The sequence below is a fragment of the Panulirus ornatus genome, chromosome 15 (assembly GCF_036320965.1).
Source record: "Panulirus ornatus isolate Po-2019 chromosome 15, ASM3632096v1, whole genome shotgun sequence".
NCBI lineage: Eukaryota > Metazoa > Arthropoda > Malacostraca > Decapoda > Palinuridae > Panulirus > Panulirus ornatus.
Genome location: NC_092238.1, coordinates 27,141,159 through 27,164,451, shown reverse-complemented (window position 1 = coordinate 27,164,451; position 23,293 = coordinate 27,141,159). Strand labels below are relative to the sequence as shown.

Here is a 23,293-nt window from a genome sequence, read left to right as displayed (position 1 = left end):
TAATGTTTTGTCACGAGCGGAGATATAAACGCATTCATGCGTCAAAGTTTGTCTAGGCAGAGAGTATTGCGTAAAGCGGAGGAAAATGTCACAGAGGGTGGGCACTGGGCCAAGGTGCGACCCGGCCCTCTCTCTCCCGGCGGCTCAAGCAAGTTCTCACTCACCTCCCCCGAACACGTCATCCCCTCCGTCGCCAGATTACGTAAGAGAAGCGGTAATGCTCACAGCGCTGCCCCCTCCCTCCTCTTCCTCGCACCGATATACCTAGGCGAAATATCCCACAGATACAATCCTCACTTTTCCACCGAGACTTGCTAAAGTTCTTCTGTTCTCTAACTGGTCGCACAATCACCTTTGACAGCAACAGCAATAACTCTGTAGAATATTTCATATGTCTTTTGATGAGAAATATGAAGGTCGAAAAGTTAGAGAAAAAAAAGGTAATAAATTTTTGAACATAACAATGACGATCAAAGAATTCCATCAATAGACAATGGCAGACACAAAACATCTGGGTCATATCATATCCCCTCCCCCCATACATATGAGGATGGCTGCCATTCTAACGATACACACGCGTTACAAGATTGCTGAACCTATGTTAAGGACGTTCCTAAGTGTCTGTAGGGTCAATGGAGCATCTGCCAGGCACTATAAATTCTGCATGTGTAAGACTAACATTGAATGTGTGTTGGAGAAAAGCTCGTTAGATGTGTTAAAGGGATTCTGAAACAGAATGATGGAATATGATGTCTCCTTTGTGTACACACTGAGTAAATCATACGAACACCTGTAGACCATATGTCAACAGAGCATTACTGGTACAGGGAGTGAATCAGCCTCACCAAAAGATGAGGCTCGGTGGTTTGCATATAGTGTGTCTGTGGTCCACACGACGCACAAGTGAGCGATTCAGGGCCTGTGTCACACATTAAACTCAAAGACCAACGTTTGAGGTCACAAATGAGTTTCCTATAACAACGTCTGACGTCACAATTACAATCTCGCGACAATGTACATGTCACACTCTGGGTAAATGAGAATCCAATCCAAAACAAACGTTACTCTTATGAATGAAATCGTGTGCATATATATATACAAAACAACCAAAAAGAAAAATTGTGATACTCTTTATGCTTATCACCAATTTCCTCACCACGAAAATGTTATTAGCGACCCACCATATGCGTATGGCGTACACCAGCCTCGTCATACTGTCCTTTTCAGACGAACCGAAAACACAGGAGCGAGGTTTCGTTATGCATCATCGTACAGTCCTGACGGTGTGTTGGAGGTGACTGAATGATACCGGTCGAGTTGCTTCACAACCCTGATGCCTAACGAGTTCACCATGATTTGTATATACACTCGTGAGTGTCTCTTGGTTTTCCCGTTGGCTCGTGAACTGTGAGGTGTGGTGGCGGTGGTGGCGGTGGTGAGGGAGAGAAATCAAAAGGGCTGTTGTAGGAGCTACTGCAGTGCTGGGTAGACTGAGGAGAGTTGTAGCAGGTCACTGAATGATGGTGAGGTTATTAGTCAAAGGGATTAGAAGTGTTCCTAGGAGATCCTGGTGAAGTGACGGACCAGCGGTGGTGTAATCACGGAGACCAATAGAGATGAAGAGGAGTGCCTGAGAGACTTTCGGTCGTTGTGAGAGATAATGAAACGTTACAGAACATCAGGGAAAGTCTGAAACACTTGCGGATTGCAGGAGATACCAAGTACGAATAGAGGGCTGGAGCTGTGAGAGGCAATGGAAAGTATGTAGAAGATAATGGTAGGGGCAAATCTAGGGGAAATAGCATCAATGGCAAGCACTGAAACTGCACCCCTGGTTTGATTAAAAATGTACATACAGTGGATCTATGTAAACATAAATACACTGTAATTATAAACTGTTGAAGAGTTAGGCCAAACTTAAATTTACATAAACTATTAAAGACTTAAGATTACAGACTTATCTGATCAAAACTGCAACGTAGAAGCGGTAATGCAGCTGGTAGTAGCAAAATATTACTATAGTTGAAAAGTAGGCGAGTTCCTTTTTCATCTCACAAAGCCAAACCAAAAAAATGTCAATCGGGCAGCATGTGTCAACAAAACAATCCTGTTGAGTGGCGTCCCCCTTCAAGTGGCGCCCAGGGCACCTTATTTCAAGCATAGAACTGTTCCAATACTGTATCTTACAATTTCAAAACAAAACGTTTTTCAAGCGAAAAAATACGATGTTCCACTGCATCGTATATAATGAGTATGTATCGCTAAATGAGAGTATTATGTTTTCCATGATTATTTCAAGTAGAGAAGTGTTTGAGTATCTTATCTTTCAGTTTTGAAACAAAATTATTTTGAGCTAAACAATACCTTTAACTATCCAAGGGCGTATCTAGGGGAAATAGCGCCTATGGCAAGCAGTGGAATTGCGCCCCTGGCTTGATTAAAGATATACATACAGTGGACGTATATATAGATATATACAGTGTAATTATAAACTGTTGAAGAGTTCGGTCAAACTTTAATTTGTATAAACTATTAAAGACTTAAAGACTTAATTGATCAAAATTGTAACGTAGAAGCGGTAATGCAACGGATAGTAGCAAAATATTATTACCATAGTTGAAAAGTAGGCGAGCTTCTTTTTCATCTCACAAAACCAAACCGTTAAAAAAAATGTCAGTCGGGCAGCATGTGTCAAAAAACAAACCTGTTGAGTGGCGCTCCCCCTTCAAGTGGTGCTCAGGGCACCTTCCCTACCCCCACATACCCTAGATACGCCACTGGATAAATGGAGGTGATGGGGCGGCGTTAAAGTCGTGCGGATAGTCAAGGAATGATGGTGAGAGTTAGTGAGAGCCTAGGAGAGTCAGGGAGAGCTTGGGAGAGTCAATGACAGCCAGGGCGCGTGAGAGGAAGCATGATGGAGTGAGTGAGAGCCTGAGAGTGTCAAAGGAAGTATGGGAGAGTTACCGAGAGCCTGGGAGTGTTGATGAGCGCGAGGGTGAGAGTGCCGTCGGTGGAGACCACACCACAACAGCTGATCCACTGACACAATTGGCCCATCACTTCCGAGTAGAGGGCTCCATGTCCCCAGCAGCTGGTCATGTGTGTGTGTGTGTGTGTGTGTGTGTGTGTGTGTGTGTGTGTGTGTGTGTGTGTGTTGCATCAGTCTCGCGACCTTCAGTCTCCCTAATAGGCAAATGAGGTGGGGGAATGGTTCTTACATGACGGTACTCGATCATCTTCTCAAACACACACACACACACACACACACACACAGACACACACACACACACACACCAACAGCGAGGTATCCAACTCCACTCTCGTAAATAAAGAAATCCTCTAATCACACTTATGTTTTGGGTCATTTTTCCGCCACATTTTCAACACATTGCCCCTGGTCTCTTATCTAAAAGTCTATCCACCATCCTTGTTTTATAAAGATAATCTATCACAATTGTCACATTCGAATATCATCTATCTATAATAATTCTCGATATATATATATATATATATATATATATATATATATATATATATATATATATATATATATATATATATATATATATATATATCAAGCATCATTCAAAAAGGAAAGAGATTGTTAATAAGACTGATGAAGATTCGATACGCCATTTAGCTACTGAAATTAGATCTTATGGTTAATAAAATGATACGAAAAAAGAGGTCTTGTAATCGAATGAAGCAGAAAGGACGAAGATTATATAACACATATGTGTCGTATAATGTAGGTCAGTATGCGGGTCATACTTGCCATTGTGACAGACGCCACAGTCAACCACACACATACTTGAACACCGCACCTGTGGCAGGAGCCGCCTCAAACACCTGTGGTCCACTCACCTTGGGGGGACACACACACACACACACACACACCTGTGGCCTTCGGCGACCAATGGGACGATATACCGCAAGGCGACAGATAACGTAGAGACGACCGCGCAACGAATTCTCGAGGACTGTCGAAATCTGATGACGTGTACTGGGGTCGAAATCTGATGACGTGTACTGGGGTAGGAGAGATGTGTTTCTCAGGAAAGATGTATTTCCTATACAGTGGTATTTAATTTATGATTTATCCTGGGATCAATGCCAACCACCTCCTTCTGCAGATTGCTGCAGCCCAAAGCAGCGCTATTTGCAGCAGAATGGAAATATGAACTTGTTTCGAGTGAGAGTTCTTTGACGGAAGTATATATATATATATATATATATATATATATATATATATATATATATATATATATATATATATATATATATATATATAAGTCTGAACATTGATAAAGATAATAAAGGTATATGTAATTACATTTCATGCGCCATCGTCGGTGAAATCAAATTGTCTATTTTATCAAATAAACCCAAGGAGTCATTCAATCAACTTATGCAGCCTTAATCTCATTATTCTCTTTAAATATATCAAAATGACTTATTCATAAGTCTCAGTTCAACTTCAGAACCACTAGAATGAACATTTTATAGCTATCATCAAATATGAAAGACAAGTTAAAATCTATTTTGTTTGAAATATGTCAGGAAAAATATGAAGTATTTGAAAAACAGATGGTTTCACTTCCTGCAAGAGATGAGCTTATTGTGAAAGTCCACAATGTCATATGACAGAATTACTAACTTTCGGTTTAAAGTCATTTCTCTTACCTTATCGGCTACTTCCTCTTCATATGTCTGTATCGACAGCATGTAAAGCTGTAAAAAGCTATTTGAATTAGTCTACGCTTCAAGTCTAAGAAAATGTACTTATTACGTATATAATAATTCCGTTTTCTTTTATGGTAGTATGGGTACCTAAGATAAGTTCTTTAACAGTAAGAATTTACAGTGTCTGCTATATCATGTCCCACAGTATATTACTTGAAACCTGTCTATCTCTTTATAGAGGATATGGGACTTATATTTCATATAGGGGATATAAATTACTTATCGTTAATAAGGTATTCCAAAATGGAAATGACGTTTTATCTCATATTTTGAAAAAAAAAAAGCGAACGCAAAAGTGTGATCAATTCGAATTCTTTCTATGACAACATCTCTTATGAAATTCCGTTCATAATATACAAGGCTAAGATACCTCATCCCCCCTTTATCTTCTGGTGAGCCAGTCCACCTGCTTCTCCAACGTAAACTAATCCTTACTCAGTCCATCAACACCTGAGTCAGCCCACCTACTCCTCCACTGCAATTCTGATCTCGTCTTCAGTCGTGTAGCAAACTGTATCGCGCCACAGCCCCCAACCCCGTCGTACATATAGCCATTTGTTTATCCCACTACATCATGTTGTCCTAGTCTTACCTGCTTCTGCTGTGAGCCACATAACCCCCTGGCATAACATACTCCTACCATATAACCAATATACCGTCCAATATAACCAACGTACCACTGAGTATAACCAATATACCCCCTAGTATAACGAGCATATCCCATGTATAATCAACGCACCACCTAGTAAAACCAGCCTATCCCTACGTATAGCGTACATATACCTCTAGTATAACCAACATACTTCATGATATAACCAAGAAACCCTCGATACAACCCAGATATCCCTGCCGTAACCCATTTTTATCTTACCAATGCCTCTGAGGACTTCTGTCCACAACGTGACTCACGTTATCAGCAATCAACCCATCTCGTGACCCACCTACATCGGTGCGGCAGTCCACATCAATTTCCCCACCTGCATCCCACCTACCATCCCACCCAGTGGACCGCTTTCCACGAACTTTGGCCCAGTCTCCAGCCACAAACCATAGCCCACCATCATCCACATCGCAGCTCCATCATGCTGTAACCCACTCTCTGTAACCCACCCTCTGTAACCCACTCTCTGTAACCCACCCTCTGTAACCCACCCTCTGTAACCCCACTCTCTGTAACCCACCCTCTGTAACCCACCTGTATTATACTGTATGGGGAGGGCAGTTCGACATTCATACGGTCCCCTTCTCATGAACATTCTCCACTATCATTATTTCTTATATCCATGTATGCTCTCTGCGTGTATGTGCATGTATGTGGATACGTGTGGGATAGGACGGATAGTGGAGGCTGTTTCCACCCCGTTCCATAACTGCAGCTGATCCCCCTCAAGCCACTCTCCACCACCACAATCGGTGAGGGGGGACCCCCCGCCCCCCCTTACCAGACCGTATCTTCCAGCCGCCTTTGGGTGTCCATCGGGAATTCCCCTGGACTCCTCTCCGAGGTCCACTTCCAGTCTCAAATCACATTTCCGGCGCAACACAATCGTTCCTCCACCCACATACCACCCCTGTCATACCCGAGTATATTCGTTCCTTTATTTTTTTTTTCCTTTTTCTCTCCCGTTTTTCCTCTCTCTCTCTCTCTCTCTCTCTCTCTCTCTCTCTCTCTCTCTCTCTCTCTCTCTCTCTCTCTCTCTCGTCTCACGTAGTGGTTCATATCCTTTTCAAGGTCGAGAGAGAGAGAGAGAGAGAGAGAGAGAGAGAGAGAGAGAGAGAGAGAGAGAGAGAGAGAGAGAGAGAGAGAGAGAGAGAGGTGATAAGCGGGTGCGCCTGGCTATCCCGGAGAAGACAAGAAGAAGAAGCAGCAGACCTCGTGAGAGATAAGGCGAGAGATAAGGCATCCCCCGTCACATCGAACACATCCGAGACGTGTAGAAAACGGGAGAAATGGTCTGACTTTGTTGTACCCATACTCATCGTTTTATGGTTTCTCTTGACAGCCTCGGTGGAGGGGCTCTGTTAAACCCATAATGGAAGAAACCGCAAGTCATTTCCAGACTCTGATGTACAAAGAGGCACACACCGGTGGGGCCTCTGTATAAGGAAGGGATTACTGCATATTTACAGCTGACGTGTGGCTGGAAATCGTCCTGGAAGATCGTCTGTATGTGTTTTCTGGATATCTACACCAAACGTGTAGCTGGAATCCGGCCTGGCTGATCGCCTGTGCGCGTTTTATAAGTGATCTGTAATCCAGTGAAGAGCCAGGCGGATAAGATATTACTCTTTCAATCTCGACGCATCTTTGTTGAGCTGGAACGTAATCTGGAAAATGTTCCACAAGAAGGCATTCCATACGACGTTGCACAGCGGCCCTCATGTTTCAAACGAGTCAGTTCATAGGTCCTCAAAACCAGTTTTTGTTTTAATATAGAAAAAAACTGCCGACAAACCTGATTCTACTATAGACAGCCTCTACACACACACACACACACACACACACACACACACACACACACACACACACACACACACACACTCGCAGTATACGAATGTTTACAAAGCTTCATGTCAGTAGAGTTCAAGGGATGGGTTTTCATAGGTTTCAAACCCCTCACACCGTACAGTGCAGGCCACGTTCAGATCACACACACACACACACACACACACACACACACACACACACACACACACACACACAATCATATCTCGTCTCACTTCTCACAAATCCTCGGTGTTTGGGCAAACCCGAAGTCTGGTTAAATAATAATTCATCGCTCGAATCCAGAAGGTCATACCCGCCACCAGCACATGAGGAATACAGTAGCGTTCGACATGTATTGATCACACCACGTATGACACTGAAACTGAGCCTCCCAAACACCCACCCCAAACAACTGAGGTTCTGGTTCCCTCCGTGGTCGAGAAAGACAGTCTGTTTGGTACCTGTTGTACTCCAGAGGGACATACGTCTATCTGTTTACATTGTGTTTTACGTTTTGACGTAGGCATCTCTGTGAGTGACTTTTACGGGACACAGACTTGCGGGATATAAACAGCTCCACACGCCAGCTCACCGGTCCACGATTAGCTTAGAAGTATAAGTGTGAGTATCACACACACACACACACACACACACACACACACATTCGGCGAGTCCATTCCTACCTCGTGAAGCGCCCCCCCCCCCCCCATGTATTCAAGCAGCAGCCCCCCCAACCCCCCAACTCTTCAGTCATTCAAGACGCCCATTGCAATGTTCATTTTCCTCACACCTCTTCATCACGGGCGCCCCTTTGACATCCCCTCCTCAGAGCCGACGTGTAAAGTCCTATATCCAGGATGGTGGTCTTTGGGAGCACGGCGTTTTCAGGGACGGGTGTGGGATAATCCCTCACAAGGGCGTCGCAAAATTGGTGATGGTACGTAACTCTTCGTGGGATCTCAGAATCCCATGATAAAACCCGATGCCAGATGCAGGGCCAGGTAGCGGTTGTCCCTAGTGATGATATTTCTCTCTTGTGTCTCCCCTGATGATGTGATTATCACACGAAAGTGCACTTGGGAACTTATCGAGTTTCATTTTCCCCGTGGACTCATAGGATTCGACTGAACAGTGATACACCGACGACGTACACACACCCAGACTATCACTAGTCATGAGATCAGAATCAATCAAAGCTCTTTCACGCGGGACAAAAATAATCAAAAAAATGGGATCAGATCGTCTGACGTGTCTAGGTGTGAACACTAACGAGACGCTTTGCCCACATCCTGTTCTGGTCTCGATGCCCTCAACATGGGCAGGGATCACGTGGGCGAGGTCACACGGGGGGGCACACACGTGGGTGAGAGAGGGACACACACACACACACACACACACACACACACACACACACACACACAACGGCCAGTATACCGGGGTTCTTGTTTAACACAGAGGGGGAAGGGAAGGAAGAAGAAGAGGAGGAGGAGGAGGAGGAGGAGGAGGAGGAGGAGGAGGAGGAGGAGGAGGAGAGGGTGGTGGTGTGGTGTGAATGGGTGTTTGGGCGGGTGTGGGAGTTAATTTCCTGAGTTCAAAAATTTTCTACTTCGTTCTCCGTGGTAGCTGTGTGTGTGTGTGGGGAGGGGGTGGGGGGTTAGTTTAAAGTTTCTCGGGGCTTCAGTGTGTGTGTGTGTGTGTGTGTGTGTGTGTGTGTGCGTGTGTGTGTGTGCCCGACTCCCACACAGGCCCAGCCGGGACCAGCTGCTCGTTATCCCGTCAAAGGCTCCATCAAGCTCCGGAAACTCTAACTGGTCCGTGAGTCTTCGGGCATAATGACCACCGAGTCTGGAGGGGCGCGTTCGTGCGTGTATGTATGTATGTATGTGCGTGTATGTATGAATGTATGTATGTGCGTGTGTGTGTGTGTGTGTGTGTGTGTGTGTGTGTGTGTGTGTGTGCAGGAAGGCTTCCTATGAGGCTATACTGCGTCTTGTTTACTGACAGCGATACAGCATCTACAAAAGTGACCTTTCCACTCGAGGTGCTGCCGTATGCAGGAGGAGTCCTATAACACACACACACACACACACACACATATATATATATATATATATATATATATATATATATATATATATATATATATATATATATATATATATATATATATATCAAGCATTTGCTGATAACCCAGAGAAGCAATGAAACACGGTAAGTCACGAGTGCACTTTCGTGTATATCACATCTTCAGGGGAAGACTTAGATCGTCGTGGTTATCAATATATATATATATATATATATATATATATATATATATATATATATATATATATATATATATATATATAAATACATATATTCGCCATGGCTGGACTCTGAAGTAAACGTAATCCGAGAACTGAAGTCTCGTCTGTCCATCTGTCTGTCTGTTTATCTCTTCCCAGAATCAGCTGTGACGGAACCACGTTAATCAATGAGCGTTTCCAAGACCTTAGCGCTCTGATGTTAACAAATCCCCTTTTGAGGACTTTGTAAGTTAATGTGAAATTAAACTGGATGGATATTACTGAATGACTCAACGAGAAATCCTGCGGCAGCAAAAGAGAATTGAGAGTATAAAATGCAATGACTGAGAATGTTAAACATAACGCCTTTTACTTGATAATGACATGAGTGTTCTGTGTGTGTGTGTGTGTGTGTGTGTGTGTGTGTGTGTGTGTGTGTGTGTGTGTGTGTGTCGGGCTGTGCAAGAACAGAGTGATAAGCATGTTGCATGTAATATTAGATCATTGCACAACGCTGTGGAAATTACGTCAAACAGAATTGCCTTCACAACTGTATTCACTGTTATACTGTAATCTATGAGATATCTTTAGAGGTACATAGAGATATCAGGGCAAAGATAAATGTGAGGTAAACTATTATCTCTACGATAGTTAACGTCTGTCTACCTGACCACCACACACCTCCATAGTCCATGTCTGACTTCCACACACTTCCGTATACCATGCATGACCACCACACACACACACACACACACACACACACACCCTCATGCCATTACACCGCTACCATACATTACCACTGAACGTGTCTGATCCCCGTACACCATCACAATCGTGCAATATTCGCCATTTCCCGCGTTAGCGAGGTAGCGTTAACAACAGAGGATTGAGCCTTTGAGGGAAATCCTCATTGGTCCCCCTTCTCTGTTCTTTCTTCTGGAAAACTGAAAACATATCCTCGTCCCATCACCACCATAAACATGAATACAACACCACACCTTGCACCCAGATGGTAACGGACCATCATACGCGTATAATACGCTTCTACCAGACATCAGGTGACCCTAATGTTCGCCACGGATGACCCCTCCAACAGCTCTGATGACCCATCCATACTTCCTCTCCCCAAGACGACAATAAAAGACCGTTCATTCATCATCCCTCAACCCCAGAGTATCATCAGCAGGGACCCCATGACGACGATGAACCTCTGGGTTCGACGGGGGTTCGACGCCTCGATGCGAACTTCGGGTCAGTGGGGTATCGACTGGCCGGATGAAGAGGGTGATAACGAGACTCAGGCGAGACGTCCATTACGGTCCATTGCTTCCGCCATAGAGGGTGGCCCACTAACCCCCTCCGTGACGTAGCGCCAAGAGGCTAAGTGTCACTACCAAAGATCGTACGTCACTGTAGCTTAATCACCTCTGTTACCACTACTTATAATGTGTGTTACTGCCATTATGTATAACGTGTTACGACCTATTAACCATAGACATACCGCGTTACTAACATGACTTCATTCACTAAAATGCTAAATCTAATTTTCCAAAGTTAGAATTTTTATTTCCTGAAAAGCAAGTTTTGAATAGTTAGGCATCAACTTTGTGAAATCAAAACTTTAATAAAGTAGTAAAGTATACAGGAATCAACAGTATCAAATGAGTTTATTTCACATCTTTCTCGATCCTGATTATGGCTTGAAATAAGGTAGCTAATCCTATTTAATCTATGCTCGACATACGGGATGGATGATGGGTCAATAACCTCTAGTCCTCTGAAAGACATTCAATCAACACGATCAGAGCCTACAGCGTAACTCCCTTTCTTGAAGAACAAAACAGACCAATTCCTGTGTAAAGAGACGTAATCTTATAGATTCAATGAACGTGAAGGATGATGCTCTTTTGTTTACTACGAACGAGTGAGGTGAAGAGACCATGAATGGACTGTGGATACGATGTTTACATTGCAACAGCTGACGCGTCTTGGCTCTGTTATGAAGGACGTCTACACGTGACCCGTCCTCTTTATCCTCAAGACGCTACCCTGAGCCAGTGCTCGGGATAGTGAAGGGAACCGTGGATGATATCAGTTGGTTCACTTAAGCACGTGAGGTTGCATGTTCTCCTATCTACACACTTGTGTGAATTCATGACTTGTATACGGATCTCTCTCTCTCTCCTCTCTCTCTCTCTCTCTCTCTCTCTCTCTCTCTCTCTCTCTCTCTCTCTCTCCTGTCCACTTACAGTACCTGTCGACACTAGCAGAAGGTCGCTACTTTAACTCGCTCACACCACTCACTGCTTATGTCTTCTCGCCTCAGGTCGAGTGAACATGAAACTAGAGATATGTTTCTGAAGAGTCAAACTATTCTTTCCTTCCTCACCGGTCAGATATATTTGACGAATAAACTGCACAAGGCACAGTGCACATTACCTTGATGTACTGTGTCTTATAACTATTCAAAAGATTCTGTATGACAGACGTTTCGGTACAGAAAAAGAAATCAGGATCTCTCAAGCTAGACCTGTGCCTTTCGCAGCCCACTTCAAGAGCGTATGACAGACTCAGCCAAAATTTTTGCTTCCATTCCAAACAGTTTATCTTTCGTCCTACAAACAGATCGTGAAGAAACTTGATCTTTGGAATCAGACTCGAAAGCTTGTGGAAGACAACAGCCTGCAAAACAAAACGTACAGACAATACTCGTCAGAACTTTCCGATTGCGCGACGAAGTTTTTAAGAAGAAGAAAAAAAAGAAAAGCTTTTAGAGGCAACGGTGTCACCCTCAGCATCTGGAGCAAGGGGTCACGGCCTATCACCACCAAGATCAAGGACGCTAAGGAACCGGAAGACGCAAGAGGATCACGTAGCCTCAATGGCTTTTTGATGATCGGCCGAAGACTGAGAGGAGGAGGAGGAGGAGGAGGAGGAGGAGAAGTAGGACGAAGAAGGTGGACGCGAGATAATTACGACGGGAGGGATTACATCTATATATAAGGGTTGCTGCGGGGTTACTGACGGGGTCGTTGTGCGATGACGGACTAGGAGCAGCAAAGGGTGCTGACACAAGACTTGGGAAGTCATTGCTATATTCCTCACGTCTTAAGATTTCGTCGCCGTAGAACGATCCAAAACGTGTGGGAAAGCTTGAGAGATTAACAAGACTTTATCCTCGATTGTTTCCGTTTCTTATCTGACTTGGTGGTACTCGACCTTACCACAGCCGCCGAGGGCGCAGATCGAGCTCGCCAGTGGTCATGCGTGTCTCAGTCTATCTCCTCCGTCTTCGGCGACCTACTGCGTCTCTCCTGACGCTGGTCGGAGCGACGGTGATGCTCCCGCTCGCCTGCTCCCTCGTCACCTACACCTTCGTCTCCCTGCCAGACAACTCCATCTCCCTGAACCAGAGCGGCTCCCTCGTCGCTCTTCTGGTCCTCCTGAAGATCTTCATCCTGGGTGCCACAGGGAGGCTCCCTATCGACTTGAACGAGTTCTTCTCCAAGCGACGCGGAAAGCGAGGGGCGCGCTATCTCGTGGAGGAGGTGGGTACTGGTGTGTACCGTTTGTGTGTGTGTGTGGTGGGGGGGGGGGGGGGGGGAGAGGGGGGTTAATGACGTGGTGTGAGTGCTAAACGGCACCCATAGTACGTGACTTGCACTGAGCTACGACTGTGTCATTTCCTTTGTGGGAAGGTTTGTTTGTGCCCTGATGATTGGCGTTTATTACGTTATGTTTGTGGTGAGGTGGTGTTGTTAGCGTGTTGTTTGTGGGGAGAAAGGCCCTTGCAACGCGTGGTCAGTGTGAAAGTAGTTAGCGTCATGTTTGTGAGCAGAAGTCAGAGATAAACCTCACGTTCAACATCAATACTTGCTTCGTTTGTAGTAAGGGTTGTCTGCCACGTGATCACGATGGACGGTGTTTGTGGCATTGTTTTGAAGGAGTTATGTTTGTGAAGTTGTTTGTCGAGGAGTGCGTTGTCTGCAGCAGGCATTGGGCAATGTTTGTGGTTTATCATTCATGGTATATGTGATTTGAAGCTGTTTGTGTAAACTTGTTTGTGATGAATGTTGAGTGGTTGGCTAGTTGTTTGTACCGGGTGGTGTTTGTGCTGCGTGTTTGCTTGTTGTTTGAGGTGACCTTTGTTTGTGGAATGTTCACTCTAACAGCTGGTGAGGAGCGTTAGCGCTGTCTCTGTCTTTCCGTGGCGAGAGGCGTTACAAGAGGGAGTAACCCTGCAAGACCAGTTTGTTGCGTGTTCTTTACAGTGTTTATGTGCGAGGTGAACACCGGTGAACGTCTTCTTTCACAATCTTTTACGAGGTCCTCGATCATCATCTTGTGCGTGGCTGGTATGGTTTAGGGCGGGTGTTCAGCGTTCCCTGCGGTAGATTGGTGAGGTGACAGAGCACAAAGAGGACTACTTGGTGAGCATGGAGTACCAGCCCTGAGTCTGAGTGATACTCATGGTACTCACTCAGGAAAGAATGACAGTGTGGTCAAGAGCCAACAAGACTTGGCTCTTGGCGTTGCGTCCTGACAAAACATTTTGTACTCAGGAATGAGTCAGAACGAGACGACTGGGGGTCACTAAAGGATGTATTGAAGTCCAACTGAGTACACAGAGTACTGACAAATAAGAGTGGGAGGTGGGTGTGGAGTACTGAGTGTGTGTGGTGAATGTGGAGTTCTAACATGAGTGTGTGTGTGGTGAACGTGGAGTTCTAACACGAGTGTGTGTGTGTGTGTGTGTGTGTGTGGTGAACGTGGAGTTCTAACATGAGTGTGTGTGTGGTGAACGTGGAGTTTTAACATGAGTGTGTGTGTGTGTGTGTGTGTGTGTGTGTGGTGAACGTGGAGTTCTAACATGAGTGTGTGTGTGGTGAACGTGGAGTTCTAACATGTGTGTGTGTGTGTGTGTGTGGTGAACGTGGAGTTCTAACATGAGTGTGTGTGTGTGTGTGGTGAACGTGGAGTTCTAACCAGAGTGGTTCTACCGCAGGCCCTGGAGGACGACTTACCCTGCACCATCAGGATCCTCTGCGAACTCGAGACAGCCGCCAGGGGCGCCATGGATGACCTGATGCCAGACCCGGGCGCCCTCCACGAAGGTCAGTGTCGCCCCCCCCCCCCCCCACAGATGAGGTCAGGTGCCGTTAAAGGGGACGATAAAGGGAGGGAGGGAGGGGGGTAAGGGGTTCCAGCGGGGTGATTCAAGACAGTGTATACAGCTCCTGAAGAGGAGAGTGTTGGAGGACGAAGTCAGGGTGGGTTAACGGGAGGAGGAGGAGAAGGCTCTCTCTCTCTCTCTCTCTCTCTCTCTCTCTCTCTCTCTCTCTCTCTCTCTCTCTCTCTCTCCTCCCAGCTGCTAACATTACACTCCCCCTCCACCACCCTTACCATAACATGACACTAGCCTGGCCTGCTTAAGAGTCAGTGACCTCATGGGGAGGGGTTGGTGGTGGTGAGGGGGGTTGGGTTGGGGTGGTGGGGGGAGAACGCGTCCTGCCGCCTCATCTGTAGTCTCCAGCAGGTGCTAAAACTAGCCTCTCCCACCCGACCCCACCCCACTCCTCCTTCCTTCCGTGTCCCCAGCTATGCATACGCCCTACCTGCTTGTCGTGGCGGCCTCGCTCCGCCGGGGGTGTGGGGTCAGTTAGTGGTGGTCATTGTGGGCCGCTCTAGATAGGAGAGAGAGAGAGAGAGAGAGAGAGAGAGAGAGAGAGAGAGAGAGAGAGAGAGAGAGAGAGAGAGAGAGAGATGGTGAAAGGGGAGGTTGGACGGTGTGTGTGTGTGTGTGTGTGTGTGTGTGTGTGTGTGTGTGTGTGTGTGTGTGTGTGTGTGTGTGTGTGTGTCTGTGTATGTGTACCGTCCACTACCACAATGAACATTCAAAACCTCTTCAATTTCAGTACATCCTTTTCTCACAGGATATTCAGCTCGCCAGACCATGCGATCTGCCGCGCTGAACAGGTGTACCAGTCACGTTAATGCGGGGCCGTCGCTCGTCTAGCCTCCCCCTCCTTCATTATTCAGTGCTCTCCCGTCAGCCCGTCAGCTTGAATATTGGTGATGAATAATGAATAATGATCACTCACGCCATGCTGAATTCATCCCCTGCCCCCCTGGCCTGCACCTTGGCCTTCTAAGCATCTCTGGGCGCCCATCCCCTCGGTGGACCTATCAACTGATAATAGATCATAAATTCGGGAAATTAGAACGAATCAGCATACAGCTGGTCGTCCAGGGTATAACGTATATACGTAAGGTGAGCCCACGGCACTATGGCTTGCGAATACCTTACGTATTTCACCTCAGAATGTGGCGTCATTTCCCAGCAGTTTTTCCCGACGAATTCTTCACGCCTCATCCCTCCGTATTTCGTGTAACGCCCTCACTTATCATCATCCCTCAGTAATTTCTTCACAGCTTTTATCTTCCCTACAGGTGAGGCAAATCGTGAGCAACTCGCTTCATTTCCGGTGCTTTCCCATCGCCCTCTAAGAAGCCGTGGTGACGACACCCATTCGAACACCCTAGCGCATGACGGCACAACAGCGCTGTCCTAATCTCTCCGCTTATCTCCAGGTCAAGCGCTGTACGCTCGCCCGTATTTCTGGAGCGTCTTTGGAGATAGTCGAATGGTCTTGCATTATTAAGACAAACTCTCTCTCTCTCTCTCTCTCTCTCTCTCTCTCTCTCTCTCTCTCTCTCTCTCTCTCTCTCTCTCTCTCTCTCGTCACCTTAACACTATGCCGTTAAGTCTTTTAAGAGGATCTACCCATGTTTAAAAGCTCTGGACAAATCCTATTTATATATTTTTTACCTCCTGCCCACCCCCCCCCCCCCCCACCCCTCACCTTCTAGCCTCGCTCAAAGTAGCGCTCGGGGGAGACAAGGGAAGCCCTGGATCCCTCGTCCCTTAAACCAATGGTTTCCAACCTGTCTCTGAGTCGCGCACCCACCAACTGAGGCACTAAGCTGTCTTACCTCCACTTTGTGCACTACCTTACGTCTTCTACAGTCGTAGCAATATGCTGTAGAAAAAAAAAAATCATTTGAATCTGGACGAATCTTAAATTCATGGCATTAACCAATACGGGGAAATGCTTAAAAATAGCTTTACCCAGGATTCTTTTTCAGGATTTCTAAGCCTTAGGATATGAGTTTCTTAGACTAAGACTCCGTGCCATCTGGAAGGCTTGCTAGCGCGCTTCCAGTTTGTCACCATTACTTTCCAAAAGAAAAAAAAAAAGCCTCATGCATGTCACCTTCGCTCCTGGAAGGCCTTGTACGGTTCCCTTCGCTAGCTCGGCCGCTCCTTGAGGGGATATTTCCCGTCCTTCTGCAGGTGAGGTGGACGAGCGTGGGCAGACGGTGGGCGACGGTGACCGGGTCGGGGGAACGTTGCTCGACGTCGACCACATCGGGAGTTATCATGACGAGGCAGTGAGGGCGCTCTTCTCGTGAGTACCGACATGATCTCGAGCCTCTGTTGAGTTCCAGGAAGTCGGGGTTTTTCCCTCAGTATGTGTTCCAACACACGTCTGTGTGCCTACTTGCCACATCAACACCAAGCACAGGTGGTAGGTAATAGGCAGCCACTGACAAGGGGAGGGACTACCACCCACGTATCGGGTGGGTTAGTGAGGGCGATGCAGCGAGCCAGCTGCACCACATAGGCTGTCAAGTTCCCCTTCGTAGCCCTAGCTGTTGTCTATTTTGTTTCGCATACACTTGGGTTGGTGGCATTCAGTTCCCAAACAAACACGCGCTCCGCATCTTACATATAACAACTTGACGACATGGAATTCACATGACCCCAGTCTTAACTCTGAATATTCCTGTGGTGATCTCTACGTGCTAACCTTACCTAACGGCAAGACTATCAGAAGACTATCAGCATATGTAAGAAAATTTTGAAGAGGGTGGGCCTCCACGCATGTAAAGACCTCTCTCCCCATACGGCACAAACATGTAGTTAAACATAAGTTAATTACACCTCTCATCACCTACCACACGTATGACATGCCATACATTACAGCCTCGTTCTCTCCCCCCAAACCTATCTCTCTCACCCCACCTTAAATATACAGAGCACACCATTCGAGCCCCACGCTCACTGCATGACCAAGATCATGTGACAAGGGTTTGGCTTAACGGTACCTCCACAGCCTTCAACGAACGCTTCTCGACCTCAGACTCGCCACTTCGTTATCATTAATCCACGTCAGTGAGAGATGAGAAGACACCAGATCCTCACTCCATAACGAACGTTGGTGAGGAGGGTGTTATGAGGAGATGAAAAACGTCTGCGAATAATACACACACACACACACACACACACACACACACAGTGCTCTTGTCTGTACCGCTGTACCCAAGAGGTCTCTGACGGCCTTGTGGCACCACACACGCGTTCGAATATGTTTATAGTTCCTGTTCATTGAGGTCCCTCTCTGTCTACCGTCACTTCTACGAACAGATATCCGAACACAGTATGTTAAGACTAATCAAATCTCCCTTTGTATTTCAGTTTATATATATGTATAAATAATTCGCTTTGTTCATGATGAATAATTCATTTCATTAGTCACATATATATATATATATGTATACATATTTTTTTTTAACGCACAGACTAAAAAAAGGTTGGTCTGTGATTGTCTGACTACGCGTGAGAGATATCATTTCATTGCGAGGTAATGAACGAGGTAATTAAATCGACCCAGAACTGGCAAGTCCCTCTTCATTAAACCCCAGACGGGAAGTGATGACCCCCAACGTCCCACTTCCCGAAGTGGGAACAGTGACTCACACTCCCAGCTCCCTACAGTGGGGATCCGGATACAATATCCCACAGACAGTGAAAAGCCCAAGTTTCTCCTCCACTTGACGTGTCCAGAAGAAGATTTTATTACACACGCACCACTAATTACATCTTTTTTTTTTTCCAGGAATAAAGTAACAGAGGAAGCAGTATTTGACTATCACAAGAAACAAAGACAGAAACTCGCACTGGAGTATCACATAAACAAACACAAAAAAACAAAGACAGGAACTGAATGCTCTTTCTTCACTACACAGACGAAACTGTCCTGACCCACTGTCTTATCTCTGCAGTGGCGACTCCCTCCTTATCCTTTGCAGCTATTATCAATTCGGCTTTCGCTGTCGATACTGCGAGCATCAGGCATAGCTTTGGTTACATTAAATGCAGCACCCGACCCGCCAACTCCCGAAGACATGTGAAAATTCTGATGACAGGAAAAGCCCATATTTTTATAAGTTGATTTCATCCTTCCACAACTAAACCATAGAATTCCTCACCCCTTTTTTTGTGCCTACTCCTATAGTTCCGTCTTCCTGAAAATCCATGTCTCTTTCCAATTCAAAAACGGGTGGATTGTCCAAATGCCTTCAGACTGATGTATCGCCGTTTCATGCGTTAGTGAGGTACAGCCGGGAACAGACGAAAGAGGCCGCATCCGCTTACAGCCTTTCTCTAGCTGTCATGTGTAATGCACTGAAACCACAGCTCTCTATCCACAACCAAGCCCTACTAACCTTTCCATAGTTTACTCCGAACGCTTCACTTGCTTTAATTCAATCCAGTGACAGCGCGTCGACCCCAGTATACCATATCGTTCCAATTCACTCTATCCCGTGCATGCCATTCACCCTCCCACATATTCAGGCCCCGATCGCTCAAAATCTTTCTCACTCCATCCTTCCATCACCAATTTGGTCTCCCCGTTCTCCTTCTTTCCTCCACTTCTGGCACATATAATCTCTTTGCCAAGCTTTCTTCACTCATTCTCTCTATATGTCCAAACCATTTTAGCACAGCCTCTTCTGCTCTCTCAACCACACTCTTGTTTTTACCACACATTTCTCTTACCCTTTCATTACTCACTCGATCAAACCACCTCACACCACATACTGTCCTTAAAACATTTCATTTCCAACACATCCACCCTTCTCCGCATAGCCTTATCTATAGCCCATGCCTCGTATACACATGTCAGAACGAATATACCTTCAAACATACCCATTTTTGACCTCCCAGATGATGCTATATGTATGCATCATGTATATCATAATACTGTATAACAACCCACAGCTTTTCTGTTTTCCTTGACGTGTGGCAAAAGCACAGAGCTGACAGCTAATATCACAGTTGCTGGAACTAATCAAAATTTGTTGACCTTTTATGCAGCCTCTCTCTCTCTCTCTCTCTCTCTCTCTCTCTCTCTCTCTCTCTCTCTCTCTCTCTCTCTCAATCTAATTTTCTCTCTTTTTGTTTCGTTAGTGTTAAAACACTTCTGAAACACATCCACTGGTGGTAGGGGTTGGCATTCAGTCCTTCAGACTTTTTAAAGTTTGTCCCCATAATTTCTCTACATAAATACAGTCTATGATGGGTTGTGATATCTTACACAAATACCATTAAAAGATTTAACTTTAAAGTTACATCTTCAACGCAGAGGGTGCTCAGAACACAGGAGCAGAACACAGTAAGTCAAACAACTGAAAGCAAAGGGACACTTAAGTTTCATGAAAAGTGATAAGCAAATACGAGAGAAATGTATCATAAAATCTATGCAAATAAGAAAAACTATGTCATAAAGTCGAGATAGAATCACAAACAATAAAAGAACAGTCCTGGTTGAGGGACAGGCACTTTAAAACTTATGATTTTTGCAAAGTACGAATCTGAAAAATTGGTGTATGTAAATGATGACTCAGGATACTGCTCTACAAATTATGCAAATGATTAATTAGGAGATTACGTCAGTCAGAAAATTAATAATTTCCTGACCATGCATAATAATTTAGCGTTGAAGTATGTAATATGATCATATCATTCAGGGTAAAAAGAAAACTCAATATTCCCGTTAAGTGCCATAGGTTCCGCAATCATTAACTGTCATTAATCAAACGAGTTAATCTTTAGATTTTGTAGGATCAATCAGTGACGCTGGAGCTTTGGTAACGGGTGGCGTGTACAGTTTGAAGACAACCAGACATGCATATGTAACGAGTGTCATAATTTGGCTACCTTTCAAAAAAGGACCTTGGCTATGAATTATATTCATCGGTACAGCAACAACAGATTAGACTATACCGGCCGGACGGTTGGTGTTGAAACTATATAAAGGGGTTGATGTGCATCTTAGATTCGGATACAAGTGTATTCTGATGCGCTTTTTACCGAGCCGAAAGGATTACACGACAGGAAGGGAATCAAGCAGCGACAGATCACAGGGTCTATCCTCGGATGTTTGGGGTTAGTGGAGGAGATCAGGGGACTTTCAGATGACTGTATCGTAAAAGGAGAGAGAGAGAGAGAGAGAGAGAGAGAGAGAGAGAGAGAGAGAGAGAGAGAGAGAGAGAGAGAGAGAGAGAGAGAGAGAGAGAGACGGGGGTTAGTTTCAAAGGGGGAAATTAAGAACCAGTAAACTTTACCAACATCCCCGCCCTGGCTTCGGGATCAAGGGCTGTGTTGTGAGGGTACTCGCTAGCGTGACTCCCTATGAAGCCACGGGCGGCGACAACACTTCAGCCATCCCAAGCGTGCGGGATAGCAAGCGTTCTCGTCATGTCTCCAGCCAGCACAACTAGAGCTGGACGACAAGCGGCTTAATGGGATGTGTCCAACACAAGCGGTTCTGGGATAACCACAGAAATTCGCAGAGGATTCGGTTCCGAGGAATTTTCTCTATCGGGCGGAGGGAGGTTTCAGAGGATAATACCTGGATAAACAGAGGCGGCTGGAGAACGTTTAAGTAAAATGGAGGGACTTTAGTGTGTGAAGACCATATTATTCCCATGTAGCCAGTTATATAAAGATATCCTATTAATACACATATATCAATATATGAAATGGACATATTGCTCACAGGGCGATCAAGAGCATGAATAATGGAGTCGTGCAATCCTGTTCTGAAACACCCGTTGTCAGAGCGCATGAACCTTTACAGGAAAAAATAATAATAATAATACAACTGTGACAGTTTCGTTTGCATCATTCTTCGTTGCCCCTCGTAAGCATGACGAACCGTCGCGTCACACAGCTACATCTAAGATGAATCTCGTTTAGTTAAGAGAAAGCAGACGTTATCCAACTTACTAACTACATCTGCTGTGTTGCCATACTATGTAACCTGAGGTGAGTACATTCTACGCGCCCTGGGGTGAAATTTCTGACCAGTATTTGTAGAGTCGACTGTTCGAGACCCAGAGCAACCTCGAGAGGACTGGTTGCTTTGAAAGCGGCTCATCCATCTTCTTAAGCTCGAGGTCTGGCTAAGTATAATACTTCGGTCTTGACGGTCGGGTATGTATGTTATGACTTCGGGCAGAGGTACACTCCAGACTTAACCAGTATGAAGAGGAGCAAGCGAAGGGGACGATAACCTGTAAGGTTGAGTTAGATAACTGAGGAACAGGTCTTGCTAATCATGGGTACGGTTAAGTTTTGTCGGTCGCTCGGCAACTCGTCTCAGCTGGGAAGCAGCAAATTGTTTTGATTAATAAAACAAAAAAAATACTTTCTTGAACAGTAAAGTTTTAAAATGATCAAGAAACATTAGTTTCATTCTTACTGATGTCTTTTTTGAACGTGTTACCAGTGGTGGTGGGGGCGGCGTTGCGTATAAGCAACCATGTGAATAAGAACTTGTAACTGATGACCGCCTGCTTTGGCATCTCTCTCCTTCAGTGACCAGAGCGATGACCTGACCTCCGGCAGCCGCCACGCCCTCTCGCTCCTGGCGGGACTGACGGGCGAAGGCCGGTGCGAAGCCGCTTACACCCAGTGTCGTGCTGGACGGCTCTCGCCGAAGATGGCCCTCGGGGTCCTCTTCCAGGAGCTGTCCGTCCAGCCAAGCGGCCTCTCCAGCGCTCTATGGAGCCTCGAATCACCGGGCAGGAACCGGACTGTCATCCAGCAATCATAAAGTAAACATCGGACAACAGCAGGACCGACATCGGACAAATCTAAAGAGGAAAAACGAGCAGGTATACACATGACGCCGGACGCTTACGCATGCGACAGACGCAGATGAGAGGTACGACATCACGCAAAACTGGATACGTCGGACGGTTCCCGACGTAAGGTGATGACCCTCGTATCACTGCGGTGTAATCTAAAAAGTGTCTTTTCTAGATTTTTCTAATATTTATAATGATATGATTACTACAAATACTTTTTATACACCATATACATATAAATGTGTATACATATATCTAATGGGCTTTATTTCCCCCAAACCTTATTTGCTACATTTACCGTTACTTATTTCCAGTCATTTCTTCTTCCTGATTTAAACTGCTGAATAAAGGAAAGATTAAAGAGTGGCGTATTTCTTTTTATACTGGGAGACAGAAATTCTATTGGCCTTATCATTCCCCGTGTTACGTCTAGTTATCTCTGTATAACAACCTCGTCTGATTTTCGTTCTCATCATCACGTTTTCTGTGGGACTGACTGGATGTTAAGAATTCATCTTACTCGTTTCTTTCATCACTTTCGTTCAGTCATTCTCATGTGGCCATGATGTCATATTCGTAGTCATGTTTGGATGGTCGTGCTTAGGTGGTCGTTCATGAGGTTTCGGCTCATGTGGTCATCCTCATAAAGGTGGTCACGTGATCATGTGCTTCCGAGTAGGTTGGGTGAGTAATGAGTGCACCACACGACCCATGGAACCAATGCCCATTCTCCATTCTACTTCGTATCGCAGGATTACGAAAGGACACGGAGAGG

At 45.5% G+C, this 23,293-nt stretch overlaps 1 protein-coding gene across 1 annotated transcript; it reads left to right on the top strand.

Annotated features, from left to right (window-relative positions):
- The first annotated feature begins 12,550 nt into the window (after nucleotides 1–12,550).
- LOC139753603 (uncharacterized) lies at nucleotides 12,551–22,824 on the top strand. Its single transcript, XM_071670225.1, has 4 exons — nucleotides 12,551–13,067; nucleotides 14,525–14,633; nucleotides 16,874–16,988; nucleotides 22,247–22,824. The coding sequence occupies exons 1-4, from the start codon at nucleotides 12,783–12,785 to the stop codon at nucleotides 22,482–22,484; spliced, it is 747 nt and encodes a 248-aa protein (XP_071526326.1). The 5' UTR covers nucleotides 12,551–12,782; the 3' UTR covers nucleotides 22,485–22,824.
- The last annotated feature ends 469 nt before the right edge of the window (nucleotides 22,825–23,293 follow it).